At 31.4% G+C, this 17,101-nt stretch overlaps 1 protein-coding gene across 2 annotated transcripts; it reads left to right on the forward strand.

Moving 5' to 3' along the window:
- The first annotated feature begins 3,089 nt into the window (after positions 1 to 3,089).
- On the forward strand, positions 3,090 to 5,064 carry LOC142539795 (protein DETOXIFICATION 49-like). 2 transcript variants are annotated; one of them, XM_075645519.1, is made up of 2 exons: positions 3,090 to 3,560; positions 3,654 to 5,064. In XM_075645519.1, exons 1-2 carry the CDS (start codon positions 3,199 to 3,201, stop codon positions 4,747 to 4,749), a joined length of 1,458 nt encoding a protein of 485 aa, XP_075501634.1. In that variant the 5' UTR covers positions 3,090 to 3,198; the 3' UTR covers positions 4,750 to 5,064. The 2 variants fall into 2 exon arrangements, with proteins under 2 accessions (XP_075501634.1, XP_075501630.1); XM_075645515.1 differs by having other exon boundaries at positions 3,091 to 5,064.
- The last annotated feature ends 12,037 nt before the right edge of the window (positions 5,065 to 17,101 follow it).

Here is a 17,101-nt window from a genome sequence, read left to right on the forward strand (position 1 = left end):
AAAATATACAATCAAAATAAAATTTGAATTTTCGGTTCAATTCAGTGTTCGGTTTTTCGGTTTGGATTTTCAGTTTTTTCGATTTTATCCGAAGTTTGAACACCCCTAACTGTAAGCCTCCGTATCTTTCCAAATCGGGTAATATCATTTGTCGACTGCATCAGTGTACATATTGTATTTTGAGAATATGATGAATGCTTGAGTGCCACAACAAAAATGGAGTTGATTCTTTGGTAAATAGCGCAACCCCAATTTGGCGCAGAGGTTTGCTTCTTCTTTTTTTTTTTTTTTTGATTTTTTTATTTGTATTTATTATAAATATTTGTATTAAAAATTATAAATATTATTTAAATAATAATATTATATTTATTTTATTTTTTTAATAATTAATATTTAATCATATAAATTCAAAAATAATAATTTTTAATTTTTAAAATATTTATTTATTTATGTTAATTATTATTAATTAATGACTAATTTGATTTAATGATTTATAATTAATATAATTTTAATATATAATTTTTATTCATATTATATATATTTAAATTATATTATATAATTAAATTATAAACTTAAATATTATTATTTAAATTTATTAATAATAAAACCTTAGTCATAATTAAAAATATATTAAATGAAATATAATAATTAATATACGTAAAAAAAATATGTCGAGAATATTCTTTTTAGTATAAGATTTGAAGTAAATGGGTTGGAAATTAATGTTGTATTTGTGCAGAAATCGCACTATTTTAGTATAAAAATTGCACCAAAATAGATTTTGTGGTTGGAGATGGCCTTAACAGGCCGTTGGATTTTTTTGGGCCCACAAACGACAAATTTCGCCCCTTCGGTTTTATCTAATCTCCAACCAAAAACGTTTTACAAAAAGTTTGACTTAAATATATGTTTTTTTTAAAAAAGTGCTATTTTCTTTATTTTGAAATTTTGGATTTTAATTATTAAATTTAAAATATTAATTAATGTTTGGTAGCTTTAGTTTCTAACAAAATGTTATGTATAATTTGTTGGCATGGGATTTTAGTTGTAAATTTAATAAACCATGGTGCAACTTTTAGCTGATCAAATTCTCAAATTTGAAAAATATATACTACAAGAAAATATGTCTTCAACAACATTTAAAAGACGACGCTTTTTTAAGTGTTTTTTCTTTTAACAACGGTTTCAACAAAAACCGTTGTCTTTGATTTGTATACGACAACAGTTTTTAAAAATCGTTGTCTATGAGCGGGTTTTTTGTGCCACGACAACAGTTTTCGTAAACCGTTGTCTATATGTGTTTTTTTCAAGGGTCAAAGACAACGGTTTGTTTCAACCGTTGTCTTTGAGCTGTTTTTTTATAACTACAACAACGATTTTTGTAAAACGTTGTCTTTTCTTATTGTTTTATATGTTAAAAGACAACGGTTTTTGTAGGTTTTTACAAAAACCGTTGTCTTCGAATTTTTTTAAAAAATTTTATAGTTAATTAGCGACGGTTTTGCTTAAACTGTCACTAATTAGCGACAATATTTTTAAAATAGCTACGGTTTAAACATTTAAAAAATTTGTAGTTAATTAACGACGTATTTTGTTTAAACCATCGCTATTTTGCTTAAACTGTCGCTAATTAATGACGATATCAACAATTTTTGCTTAACCGTGTTTAATAAACAACCGTCGCTAATAGCGATGATTTTTTACTATTACCGACGGTTTAATAATAGTCACGGTTTCACTAAAAACCGTCACAAATTGTTTATAAATACTCTCGTTTTCGATCCATTTTCCTCCTTACCGTCCACATCTACGATTTTAGTTTCGATTTATGGTAAGTTTTTTCGCTTCAATTCTTGACAAATTTTTAAGTGTTAGTTAAGATTATGAATATTATTAGCTTAGTCAGATTGTACTTTGGTAGATTTATTAAATTATAAAAGTAATTTTTTTATTTTACTTAAAAAATTAGCCACCGATTATGTCTAAATCGTCGCTAATTAGCGACGGTGTTTCTCTAAACCACCACTAATTAGCGACGACTTAGCCAAAAACCGTCGCTAAAATTAGCGACGGTACATCTTAAACCGTCGCTCATTAATGAGCGACGGCTTAGTAAAACCCGTCGCTAAAATTAGCGACGGTCACAACGGTTTAGCGACGGTCACAACGGTTTTTTGGCAGCTAATCCGTTATCGTTTTGCGTTCTTATTATAGTGAAACTTCTTACGTTTCAAAATAAAAACTTCAATATCTTTTTCGTTAATCTCAAATATTATAGTCTGATGTCTATATTTAGTATTATTTTTTATGTGATTTTACCAATATACCATATTCATTACCTACTTCTAGTAAATTTTTTCATAGCCTATTAAAACATTAATTAAATAAGAATAAAATAGAAATTAAATTTATTTGTGAAATCTGTTTTTCAAATAATTTTATAAATTTGTGCAAAAAACACATAGACTATATATATATTGGATGGAGGTTGTAATATTTTGTCAGGTCAAATGATGTTATGTTTTTTTTAAGAAGATGGAATATAATAGTTAGCCGTTATCTTTCGGTGTTACTGGGTAAACTTCTAAACTGACGTAATAGGTGCATCCAAGAAATGTTTAAACCCCCTTTATACATTGTGGAACGGATGGATGCATCTAATGCTGTGAAGTCCATTACTAACCCATCACACAGTTTGCAAATGAAGCTCCTATTGTTGCTCTCATCCAGCACTATTGTAGTCGGGCTTCCTTTATCGTGCAACATTGTCTGCGGAGCCGTTCGTGTTCTGACATCTTTTGGTTTACCGTTTGGGCCATTGCTAGATTGTGCAGTCCTCTATTTTTAATCCCCTTTGCAAAATTGTGACATTTTGGGATGATAATATTAAGAATTTTCCTTAAAAATAAACACCCTTTATTAATATTAAAATCCAATTAAATCATATTTGCGAAATCCGTGTGCGCGAGAATCTTAAGTTCCTTTCGCAAGCCCGCGGGCGTGCACTACACATCACCGCCCATCCATAAAAGCCAAGCGCCAGCTACACGCGGCGATTGACCCCGTTTGCACTATATATATACCCACCCTCTGCTCATTCTTTGAAGCCCTCCAAACACACATTATAGCTGGCTATTTTTCTCTCCACCTCTCTCACACACAAACACTAAATACACACACTGAAAACCCTACAAAAAAATGTGCATCAAATGCAATAATCCTTCAGATCATCGAGATTCCGACATGTTCACTTCTTTGATCCCCAAAACCCCAACACTAATCCAACCCACACAGAAACCACACAAGCCCACCAGTCATCTCTCTCTCCTTCTTCAAGAATCCGTCTCCATAGCCAGAATAGCTCTCCCAATGATCCTAACAGGTCTGCTACTCTACTCCAGGTCCATTATCTCAATGCTTTTTCTCGGAAGATTAGGGGACTTAGCTTTAGCGGGCGGTTCTTTAGCAGTCGGGTTCGCTAACATCACCGGTTATTCTGTCCTCTCTGGTTTAGCCATGGGGATGGAACCCATTTGTGGACAAGCTTTTGGAGCCAAAAAGTACAAACTCCTAGGACTTTCTTTGCAAAGAACTGTACTTTTGCTTGTTTTCACTTCGTTTCCAATAGCCTTTCCGTGGTTAAACATGAACAGGATTCTTCTCTTCTGTGGGCAAGATGAATCCATTGCAGCACAAGCTCAAGATTATTTGTTCTATTCTTTGCCCGATCTGTTTGCTCAGGCTGTATTACATCCACTGAGAATCTACCTCAGAACTCAGTCCATAACTTTGCCGCTAACTTTCTGCGCAGCTGTTTCGATTCTTTTGCATGTACCTATTAACTATCTCCTCGTTTCAAAGATCGAATTAGGTATAAAAGGAGTTGCATTTGCTGGGGTTTGGACAAATATAAACCTTGTTGCATCGTTAGTGGTCTATATAATAGTATCTGGAGTGTATAAAAAAACTTGGGAAGGCGTATCGATGGAGTGTTTAAAGGGCTGGAAATCCCTTCTGAATCTAGCTATTCCAAGCTGTGTTTCAGTTTGTCTTGAATGGTGGTGGTATGAAATAATGATCTTGATTTGTGGGCTGCTGCTAAACCCAAAGGCAACAGTGGCATCAATGGGGATTCTGATTCAAACCACCGCATTAATCTACATATTCCCATCTTCTCTCAGTTTCAGCGTGTCAACTAGAGTGGGCAACGAGATAGGAGCCGGCAGGCCCCGGAAGGCGAAATTCGCCGCCATTGTCGGTCTCTCTGGGGGATTCCTAATGGGATTCACCGCCTTCTTGTTTGCAGTATCTGTTAGAAACATATGGGCCACGATGTTCACCCAAGATAAAGAGATAATAGCATTGACATCTCTGGTTCTGCCGATAATCGGGCTTTGCGAGCTGGGGAATTGCCCGCAGACTACGGGCTGCGGGGTGCTGAGAGGGACGGCACGACCGAAAGTCGGAGCAAACATCAACTTGGGATGCTTCTATCTGGTGGGAATGCCGGTGGCTGTTGGATTAGCTTTCTTCTTGAGAATGGACTTCCAGGGCCTGTGGTTCGGGCTTTTGGCGGCCCAAACTTCATGTATGATAACAATGATGGTCGTTCTGCTGCTAACTGATTGGGAATTCGAGGCCCGAAAAGCAAAAGAATTGACCAAAGAATACAGAATTCTTGATCGAAACGAACAAGATGAAAAATATAGATCAGATAAAGCAGAAAACAAGGGAGAGAGCCAATGTTAAATTAATCATTGATAGTTTTTAGATATGTTAGGAAAATTTATTTATATTGATGAGTTAAATTTTATTTATACAAAAATTACTTAATAATAAAAAAATATTACATATAAAACACTGAACATAATATACACAGACATGCAAAATCAGCAAGGAAACTCTATCTTACACCAGAAGTAACAATGTTTAGTTACAAACACATGGTGGTTAATTAATTATTTGTTTGCTAAAATTTTAGTCTAAATATGAAATTGGCAACTCTTGTACTAGTCATTTGAGGAAATCAAGATTCGAATCTCTCGTGGAGGGAGATTCATAAAAGTCCGTACTATAATAATAATAATATTTTTTTTTTAATATGTAAGGTACAATAGTTATTAAATGTCAACGAATACAACAATTATTGAATTGGTCCTGGCATCGGCCCCCGTAAAATTCTCTCTTTTTGGCTCTTGGTTATGTTACCATTCATGGCAAGATTTTGTTAGTACAGTGCTGATTTCCCAAAAGTGCGTCACTTACGTTACTTTCAATCTTGAATATTATATAAAAATATATTAAAATCTCACCGACTGTTTGGATCATTTGGTTACTTAGATTAAAAAGTTTGGATCTTGGATATTAAAATTATTAAATTAAAATGTTAACTTTAATTATGCTGATAATTAAGCACTAAAATTCTCCACCATGGTCATATTTTTTTAATTAAAATAAGCTTGAACTTTATGGAAAAATTCTAAGGGTATAAATTCGGGTGGGTTGGACCGGGTTGATCAATAGTATTATTCAAAAATTGCTCAACCAGAACCTGAGTCAACCCAAACCCGAATCAACCTAATCAACCCGATTTTGAATTTTGTTTAAATTTTTTTAAAGAAAATTAATAAAATACAAAACTAATATTGATATTTTAATTTAAACACATAATAACAAAATATCACTCATATATATAATTTAAATTTGAAAGTCTAATTGTAGAAAATAAAATATATTTACTAAATCAAATAAATAATGGTTTAAAAAATAAAAAATGTTCAAAATAAATATTAAATTATGAAAATTTATGATATAAACATACAATAAATATTTTTTCAGACATACAATATATAAAAAAATAGGCAATATTTATTAATTATATTTTTTAAAAAAATTAAAATTTCTAGTCAACTCGAGTCAACCCGGGTTGACCACCCAACCCAACCCGATAATATTTTCCGGTCAGCTATAAGATCCAACCCGATCTTACCCGAACTCCAAAACCACAAAACTTAACCTGATTTTTTTTGTGTTGAACCATGTCGAGTTGGTGGGTCGTGTCTGATTTTGACACCCCTAAAATTTTTATTATTTATTTGTGGGATTGCTATTACACATATTGTGTATGCTAAAATTTAGTATATATTTAAAGACTAAAATATATATATATATATATATATATATATATATATATAAAATTGCTCAATCAGAACTCGAGTCAACCCGAACCCGAATCAACCTGATCAACTTGATTTTGAATTTTGTTTAAATTTTTTTAAAGAAAATTAAATTAAATTTTAAAAAATATTTTGATTTAAACACATAATAACAAAATATTCCTCATATATATCATTTAAATTTGAAAGTCTAATTGTAGAAAAATAAAATATATTTACTAAATCAAATAAATAATTGTTTAAAAAATAAAAAAGTTCAAAATAAATATTAAATTATGAAAATTTATGATATAAATATAAAAAAATTATTTTTTTAGATATACAATATATAAAAATATAGGCAATATTTATTAATTATATTTTTTAAAAAAGTAAAATAAAATTTTCGGGTCAACTCGAGCTCAACTCAATCCGATCATTTTTTTCGGGTCAGTTTTCGGGTCCAACCCGATCCCGAAAATCCCAAACTCAAACTTCATTTTTTTCGGTTGAACCTTGTCGGGTTAGTGGGTCGTGTCTGATTTTGACACCCCTAAAAATTTCTATAATTTTTATTATTTATTTGTGGGATTGATATTACACATATTGTGTATGCTAAAATTTAGTATAGATCTAAAGACTAATATATATATATATATATATATATATATATATATATATATATATTTATAAAAAATAATATTTTTTCATAAGTTGAATCGAGTTAAAAATTATCTCACAAAAGTTTTTATATATATATATATATATATATTCATACATACTTTAATCATACAAACTATATGTTCAACTCTCATCTTGGTAGCGTGGAAGAGAGTACACCAAGAGATTTTTTTTATTGTTTTTTAAAAAATAATCAAGACGTTCTTTACAACTATTATGTATATATATTATATTTTTAAAATTTAAGAATAATATATTATAGAAATAAATTAATTATTTAATTTACATTTCCCACAAGTCGTACAACGAAAGTTCTGAGGTTGGCTTTTAAAAGAAGTGAGTGGACAACATCAAACTGAAAGGTCGTCTCGCCGTTCAATTTTAAAGGTGTTCTTTTAGTGAAGGCGCTCATTAATGAATCAACCCGGTCTTGTACTCTTGTCACTGTTTGGAAACTTATCTTGTTCGATTTCGATGTTATTATCTTCTTACATCTCGATCAAGATACATCGACTTGTGTTTATTTAATAAGATTTAACATGAATAGCGAAATTATCGACCAACCACTGAGCTTAATTATATCACATTTGTTACCGGACATTTCACGAATACTTCTACGATTTTTTGGCAAAAACTTGTGTGAGACAATCTCACAGGTCGTATTCTGTGAAACGTATATCTTATTTGAGTCATCTATGAAAAAGTATTACTTTTTATGTTTGTGAATATCGGTAGGGTTGACCCGTCTCGCAGATAAAGATTCGTGAGACCGTCTCACAAAATACATACTCCAATTTCTTTGACATTAGACAAGTGCTACCACCGATCATTGTTACGCTTAATGAGATGCTAAAAAGGAACCATGAGTTGGTGAAAATAATTTTATTCTGTACCATGTTTAACATATAACCAATTTGATACGAGTAAGTTACGTTCTCATATATCCATATCCGTGAGATGAGTTGATCTGATTCATATTTAAAATAATATTTTTTCATGAACTGAAACGAATTAAAAATATATTTCATAAAATTGAATCGCAAGACAATCTCATGATAATTTTTATGATACGATGTTACTAATAGTTCAATGAAATTTGCATTTTGGTGTGGACCAAACAATTCGAATTCAAATCCAAATTTCTAACCAATAACCATTTGATTTGACGCCATTAAATACTTTGGGTCCTCGAACACTGTAGACCACTAGGCCATGCACTTCTTTTCAGACTAAGAGAACCCATTTCGCTTTTTTTACACACACACAGAGATATATATGTATATTAAATACATAAATTTGTGTAAATAATGATTAAAATAGTTAAATTTTATATCATATTCAATATGAAAGATTTTTAGAGAAAATGTCTTCCATTTTTTTTTTTTAAAGATAACATATATGTCATTAATCACAGCCCACAAAAAAAAATTAAAAAGAAATATATGTAAATAAAGATAAAAATAAGTGCTCGATGATGATGATTTTTTTTTTATAAATCGAACTCATCAATATTGATCTATTTACCGCAACGTAATAGTAAGACGGGATGCATCCTACCAAGGAGACAGAATTAAAAATACACGTTCGGGACACATAGTCGTAAGAAATGAAAATGAAATATATCTGTACATTTAATAAATTAAATGACCATATTTAAAATGGCAACAAAGTTGTTGGGCTTTGAACAACTTGTCAAGATTTTTCCCCTCCAGATATTATTATTATTATTATTATTATCTGTGTTTCGTGGCATTCGATGTCTGTCATACTAATTTTTTTTGTAAAAATATATATTATTTTATTAAAATATGTTAAATTTACTGAGATAGTTTGAATTTTTAAATAACTTAGAAATATGTTGAAGAAAAAATCGATAAAATTATTGGAAAATAATATTTAAAATATGTGTATTGAATATTTGAATGTTGAAAATAAGAGTTGTAAATATTGAAAATTAGTGTGTGATGATGTAGGTAATGATGTATTTTATTTTTGGATTATTTGTAAATATTTCCTATAAATAGATCTCTCATTTGTGAAGAAAATCACAATTCAGTAGAGAGAAAAATATTATAAAGTGTGTAGTTTGGTAAATTTTGAGAGTTTGAGATTTTTACTTTTTACCATAAATTTTTACTTTTTCACAACACGTTATCAGCACGAAGCTCTAAAAGTCCTACATACTTTTCCAAGCTCCAAACAGAAGAAAAAGGTAACAAAAATAATTATATTTATTTTACTGTTATTTATTTATTGTGTATTTATTTAATATATAATATAATGTTATTATTAGAAATAATAAAAATATATTTTTCAAAAACTTGTTATAAATCCTGGGAGGATGTTAAGACGACATCCCACACTCCCGGTAAGGGATACGACAAGTATAAAAGCCTATAAGGTTTTTAAACAAAATAACTTACGACACCTCATTATAATAATGTGATATGATATACATAATTATTTAAACATGATTAATATTATATTCACCATATTATTACTATAAAATTATACAAATACATACATTTATTTTTTGTACACCAACGGTCATAAACGGTAACAAAACGGCTAGTTTTTGCCCTATAAATATCATCTCACAAACACATTCAATCACTCCAACTTTCTCTTCTTCTCTAAAAATTATTCTTCATAAAATTTTTCGAAGAAAAAAGAAGATGACTTTCTCAAAGTTATTTTTAATTATTTTGGTTATCATACTCACGAGTCTTTTATTTATCGGAGAATATCCTCCTCGTGTGTTTTCTTTATTTTTACAAATACTTGTACTTGTTGTTTATTCATTACTTTGTATTGCAATATTCATTAACTAATAAAATGCATCGTAATTTTTTTAGTACCACCATGTCAAACTTGGCAAAACTCGAATTCATTGCTCTTGATATCACGAAAAAAAATTATATGCCATGGACTCTCGATGTATAAATGCATCTTGAGTCATTGGGTCTAAATGAGACCATAAAAGAAAATGGCATATCGACATCCCAAGAAAAGGCAAAAGCCATGATATTTTTGCGTTGGCATCCCATGGATTTGTGGAAGGGATTAAAAGAAAGATTCGAACAAATGAATTTAGTGAGAAATCATCAGGCACGACCCACTGGTTCAACGGCATTTCCTGAAGTAAATGTCGTAAGCAAAAATGAATTTAAATCTGGAAACCAAAATCAAAGTTATAAACAAGATTTTGGTCGAGGACGAAATCGAGGTCGTGGTCGTGGATGTGGACGTGGAAGTGCTCGTGGTCGTGGTCGTGGACGCGGCCGTGGTTTTGAAAATAATCGAGATAGTTACTTTTATAACTCATCTCAAAAGAACGTCCCAAACCATCCACAGAAAAGACATCATGAAAATATGAGTGTTAATGAGAATCACTCAAAAAGATATGAAAGTTCTTGTTTCAGATGTGGTACTCCAGGACATTGGTCCCGTATTTGTCGAGCCCCTGAGCATCTTTGTAAAATTTATAAAGAATCATTAAAGGGGAAAGAAAAGGAGACCAATTTCACTGAACAAAGTGAACCTTTGAGTGATTCAACTCATTTTGATGCTGGAGATTTCCTGATTGATTTCTCAGACAATGATCAATTTGCTTATGTACCCATATGATAATGTTTTATTGTGTGCTATATTTTTGCATTTTATTGTCAGTAATTTTATTTCATTGCATATATTTTTTGAAGTTGAAATATGGAAAATACTATGAGCAAAGCTGAAGTTTGCATACCCGATAGTGGTACAACGCACACTATCCTCCGAGATAAAAGATATTTCTTGGAACTAAAACCAACAAAAACAAGGGTGAATACAATATCAGGTCCTGTAGACTTGATTAAATGATGTGTTAAAGCACAATTTTTGTTACCTAATGGTACAAAATTTTTTATCAATTGATGCTTTATATTCACCACAATCGAAAAGAAATTTGTTGAGTTTTAATGATATATATTCCCATGGGTATGATACTCAAACAATGAATGAAGGGAATGAGAAATATATGTGTCTTATCACATATAAATCAGGAAAGAAATATGTGATTGAAAAACTACCAATGCTCCCTACTGGATTGCATTATACACATATAAGTCCCATTGAATCAAATATGGTAGTTGATAATTCTTCGATATTAACCAATTGGCATGATCGATTGGGACATCCTGGTTCAACAATGATGCGAAGAATTATAGAAAATACACATGGTCATCCACTGAAAGACCAGAAGATCTTTCAGAATAATAAGTTTCAATGTAAAGCATGTTCTCTTGGAAAACTTATTATAAGACTATCACCAGTCAAAATCCAAACTGAATCACCAATGTTTCTTGAACGTATTCAGGGTGATATTTGTGGACCAATCCATCCACCATGTGGACCATTCAGATACTTTATGGTATTGATTGATGCCTCCAGCAGATGGTCACATGTATGTTTATTATCAACTCGAAATGTTGCATTTGCAAGATTACTTGCTCAAATAATAAAATTGAGGAATCAATTTCTCGATTATACAATCAAGAAAATTAGACTTGATAATGCTGGTGAATTTACTTCCCAAACTTTCAATGATTATTGTATGTCTATGGGAATCATTGTTGAGCATCCTGTTGCTCATGTACATACACAGAATGGATTGGCTGAATCATTGATTAAACGTCTGCAAATGATTGCTAGACCAATGATTATGAAAACAAAGCTCCCTATTTCTATATGGGGACATGCAATTTTACACGCTGCTTCATTAATTCGCATCAGACCAAGTGCATATCATAAATACTCCCCATTGCAGCTTGCATTTGGTAAAGAACCAGACATTTCTCATCTGAGAATTTTTGGATGTATGGTGTATGTGCCTATTGCACCACCACAACGAAAGAAAATGGGACCTCAAAGAAAGGTTGGAATTTATATCGGTTATGATAGTCCATCAATCATTCGATATCTTGAACCTCTGACAGGCGACGTGTTCACAGCACGTTTTGCTGATTGTCATTTTAATGAGGAAATCTTCCCAATGTTAGGGGGAGAACAGAAACATACCGAAAAGGAAATTACATGGTATGTATCATCATTGTTACATCTGGATCCAAGAACAAAACAATGTGAAAAAGATGTACAACAAATTGTACACTTGCAAAGAATAGCAAATCAAATATCAGATGCATTTGCAGACACAAAAGGGGTAACTAAATCATATATACATGCTGCAAATGCCCCTGCTCGAATTGAAATTCCAAAGAAACAAATGGAAGATACTCATGATGTCATTAAACGCCTGAAGCGTGGAAGGCCAGTCGGTTCCAAGGATAAAAATCCTCGAAAAAGAAAATTCATAGAGAAACACGATGATCACAAAATAAAGAATGACGTTTCTGAAGAAACACATGATGATCACAAAATAGAGAATGGTGTTCCTGAAGAAACACATGATGATTAAAATATTCTGTCAGAACCACAAACTGACGAGAATCATGAAATCTCTATCAATTACATTAATACTGGAAAAATATGGAATCGAAAAGATATAGAAGAAATTGATGATATATTTTCTTATAATGTGGCAATCGACATCATAAATGATAATGAAGATCATGAACCAAAATCTTTTGGTGAATGTAAAAATCGGCATGATTGGATAAAATGGAAAGAAGTCATCCAGGTTGAATTGGATTCGCTAAATAAACGTAATGTTTTTGGACCTACAGTCCTTACACCTGAAGGTGTAAACCTGTTGGATACAAATGGGTTTTTATTCGAAAGCGAAATGAGAAAAATGAAATAGTGAGATATAAAGCTCGACTTGTTGCACAAGGTTTTTCTCAAAGGCCTGGAATTGATTATGAAGAAATGTATTCTCCGTGATGGATGCAATTACGTTTCGGTATTTGATTAGCTTGGCGGTATCTGAAAATTTAGAAATGCGTCTTATGGATGTTGTTACAGCTTATTTATATGGATCACTTGATAGTAATATATATATGAAAATCCCTGAAGGATTTAAGATGTCTGAAGCACAAAGTTCAACACCCAGAGAATGTTATTCTGTGAAATTACAAAGATCATTATATGGGTTAAAGCAATCTGGTCGAATGTGGTATAATCGACTAAGTGATCACTTGATGAAAAAGGGATATGTAAATAATTCAATATGCCCTTGTGTTTTCATTAAGAAAACAACATCCGGATGCGTAATTATTGCTGTATATGTTGATGATTTAAACAACATTGGAACAAATAAGGAAATTCAAGAAGTTGTGTCATACTTGAAGGAAGAATTTGAAATGAAGGATCTTGGAAAAACCAAGTATTGTCTGGGTTTACAAATTGAACAAAAAGAATGTGGAATGTTTGTTCACCAGACAAATTATACAGAAAAGATCCTTAAACGTTTTAATATGGATAAAGCAAATCCTTTAAGTACTCCAATGGTTGTTAGATCATTAAACATAGAAAAGGATCCATTCCGACCATGTGAAGAAGATGAAGATATTCTTGGTCCAGAAGTACCATATCTAAGTGCTATCGGTGCCCTTATGTATCTTACAAATTATACAAGGCCTGATATATCTTTTGCCGTAAATTTGTTGGCAAGATTTAGCACATATCCAACAAAGAGACACTGGAACGGAATTAAACATATATTCCGTTATCTACGAGCAACGACAGACTTGGGACTTTTGTATTCAAAAGATGCTAATCCAAGTATAATTGGTTATGCTGATGCTGGATACTTATCTGATCCACACAAGGCACGTTCCTGAACTGGATATGTATTTACTCGTGGAGGCACTGCAATATCTTGGCGTTCTCAGAAACAAACGCTCGTAACAATTTCATCAAATCATGCCGAGATTATTGCACTACATGAAGCAAGTCGTGAATGTGTGTGGTTAAAATCAATGACCCAACATATCCAAATTTCATGCGGATTATCATCTGATGAGAAGCCTGTGATACTATATGAAGATAATGCTGCATGTGTTGCTCAAATGAAAGAAGGATACATAAAAAGCGACAGAACTAAACATATTCCTTCTAAGTTCTTCGCATTCACCAATGAGCTTGAGAAGAATAGATGTATTGATGTTCGTCACATTCAATTAAGTGAAAACTCATCAGATCTCTTCACAAAGGCACTTCCTACGTCAATATTCAGAAAGCACATATATAATATTGGGATGCGCAATCTACGAAATTTGTGAAGAATTGTTCATGTCAACATCAGGGAGAGTTTACGTGACTGCACTCTTTTTCCCTTACTATGGTTTTTATCCCAATGGGTTTTTCCAAGTAAGGTTTTTAACGAGGCAGTACAAAAACACGTAATGAAGACATCATCGTATCATGATCATCATCACAAGGGGGAGTATTGGAAAATAATATTTAAAATGTGTGTATTGAATATTTGAATGTTGAAAATAGAGTTGTAAATATTGAAAATTAGTGTGTGATGATGTAAGTAATGATGTATTTTATTTTTGGATTATTTGTAAAGATTTCCTATAAATAGATCTCTCATTTGTGAAGAAAATCACAATTGAGTAGAGAGAAAAATATTATAAAGTGTGTAGTTTGGTAAATTTTGAGAGTTTGAGATTTTTACTTGTTACCATAAATTTTTACTTTTTCACAACAAAAATATGAAAGATATACAAAAACTATTAATAAACTCACACCAACAGAATTGGATAACACATATAATAGGGGTGTCAATCGGATGGGTTGGGTCGGGTTTCGGGTCAACCCGCGAAATTTTTTTTATTTTTTTTTCAACCCGAAGAAACCCGAAAACCCCCAACCCGAACACGAACCTGTATAACCCGACTCAACCCGTCTAACCCGCCTAACCCGAATTTTATTTATTTTTTTTAAATTTTTTTAAAAAATTTAATGAAAAAAATTCAAAAAAATAAAAAAAAAATAATATTTTAATTTAAACACATAATAACAAAATTTTCGATTTAAATTTGAAAATTTAATCGTAGAAAATTAAAAGTATATTTACTAAATCAAATAAAAAATTGTTAAAAAAATAAAAATATGCAAAATAAATATTAAATGATGAAAATATACAATAAATTTTGTTCCAGTATACAATATATAAAAATATAGGTAATATTTTCAAAAAAAAAAAGTTCGCGGGTCAACCCGCGACCCAACCCGAAACCCGCCTAACATGGCACTAACCCGAATCAACCCAACCCGAACCCGAAAAACCCCAACCCGAACCTGATTTTTTTCGTGTTGGGTCGTGTCGGGTTGACGGATCGTGTCGCATTTTGACACCCCTAACATACAATAATAACAATAATAATAATAATATCAAATTAGTCTTTTTTGCAAATGGTGGTAGGTGATTTAATCATGAGGTAGGATAAGATACAATGAAGATGTGGCTTAAGTTTTGGTCCCTATAATTAGGGGTGTTCATCGATCGGTTCGATTCAGTTTTTGGTTTTTTATTTCAGTTTTTTCGGTTTTAGAAATATATAATCCGATATCAAAACTATTTTCCTTCGATTCGATTCGGTTTCTACCAAAATAGTTCGGGTATTTCTGTCGGTTGATTCGGTTTTGGTATAAATATTTAAATAAATAATATAAATATATTGTTAAATGCAATATATTAACTTTTTACATTATTTTTTAGAAAATATTTAAATATAAGATCTAAATTAATTAAACAAACAACAATCAACTAAAAATTATTCAAAATGATTCTTCATTCACCAAAAATCAAATCAAAATATATAATACAAAGAGAAATATAAACAAAATTTTTAATTTAATAAAATTTCGGTTTTAACATATATATACACTTCGATTTTAACATTTATATCCGAATTACAAAATTCGATTTTCGGTTCGGTTCGATGTTTGGTTTTTTCGATTTGGATTTTCGATTTCGAACACCACTACCTATTATGTGCTTGCAAAAAAAAGGAGAATTGGATTGCGTTGGAATCTCGAAGACACCGTTTCTGTGCAGCAGTCTTTCAAATATCTATCTATCTATCTATCTATTTTTATTTTTATTTTCAAAAGTGGTTAGTGTTCATTAAATCGGTGATACCACTACTCATATCGAGTCATCGTTCGTTTGTTCGATATCTCGATAAATAAACATCAACATGTTTGACATACCCGAGGTCCTCTCCACACCCATAAATAACCCAGCCCAAGTAGGGTGCATGCAAATATTTATCATATATATTGTCATTATTTTCGTTTTAACTTTTCTGAACATATTTTTCACCATAAACGTCGGAGTAATTTCGCAGGAAAACAGAACATGATGACACTCTAGTATGCTTGTTCGTCATCTCAAATCCTTATTGTCAGACAATCATCGAACGTACACATTAAATTATCGAAAAACATCTCAAATAAATTTCCAGGCCCGTTACCCAAGAACTAATTTGGCCCATTAGATGGTTTTAAAACATTTTACTGGACCTATATTCAGTATGCGAAAAATTTGTGTGAAACGGTTTCACGAGAGTCGTATTTTGTGAAATGAATATATTATTTGGGTCATCTATGAAAAAATATTATTTTTTATGCTGAAAATATTATTTTTTATTGTGAATATCGGTATGATTGACGAACAAAAAAAGAAAAATAAAGACTAAGCAAAACAATTATAGCATACAACTATACCAAGAAACAAAAACAAACATATTTAACTAATGAACATAAGATGAGCTACAACGTTTACCAAGTTCATAAGGCCACAAGCCATGTAACAATTCACATTTGTTACGGTATTAAATCATTAACCAGTTGAGCTGGAGTGATTGACGAAGAATCCGAGCCCACAAAATGATTCAACAACAAAAGCGTCCCAAATGTATATCCAATGTATCTGGGAAAGTAAGATCCATCCATTCCAGTTATCCCTTTAATAATAAATCCCAGAAAAATGTTGTTTAGGGATTGAAATTTGATAGGAAAAGCAAGAAGAAAACAATGAAAATGGCTCGTATAGGCAAATGTTGAACACTTTCTCCTTAAGAAGAATTTGCCCTTCACAATTTGTAAAGGTTTGTGACAATCTTATCACAAGATACAACTACAGCTTTTGGATAATGAGCACTCAAATATCCAAGTTCTATAACAAGGAAATGAATGGAACTCTCTCTTGTTGAAGAAGGAAGAAGAACAATATACAAATGAAATTATATTTTTTTGATTTTCAATAAAACAAGCATCTAATGTTTTTCATATGAAAAGACATGATCTTTCATTCA

The sequence above is a fragment of the Primulina tabacum genome, chromosome 1, assembly GCF_025594145.1.
Source record: "Primulina tabacum isolate GXHZ01 chromosome 1, ASM2559414v2, whole genome shotgun sequence".
Classification (NCBI taxonomy): Eukaryota; Viridiplantae; Streptophyta; class Magnoliopsida; order Lamiales; family Gesneriaceae; genus Primulina; species Primulina tabacum.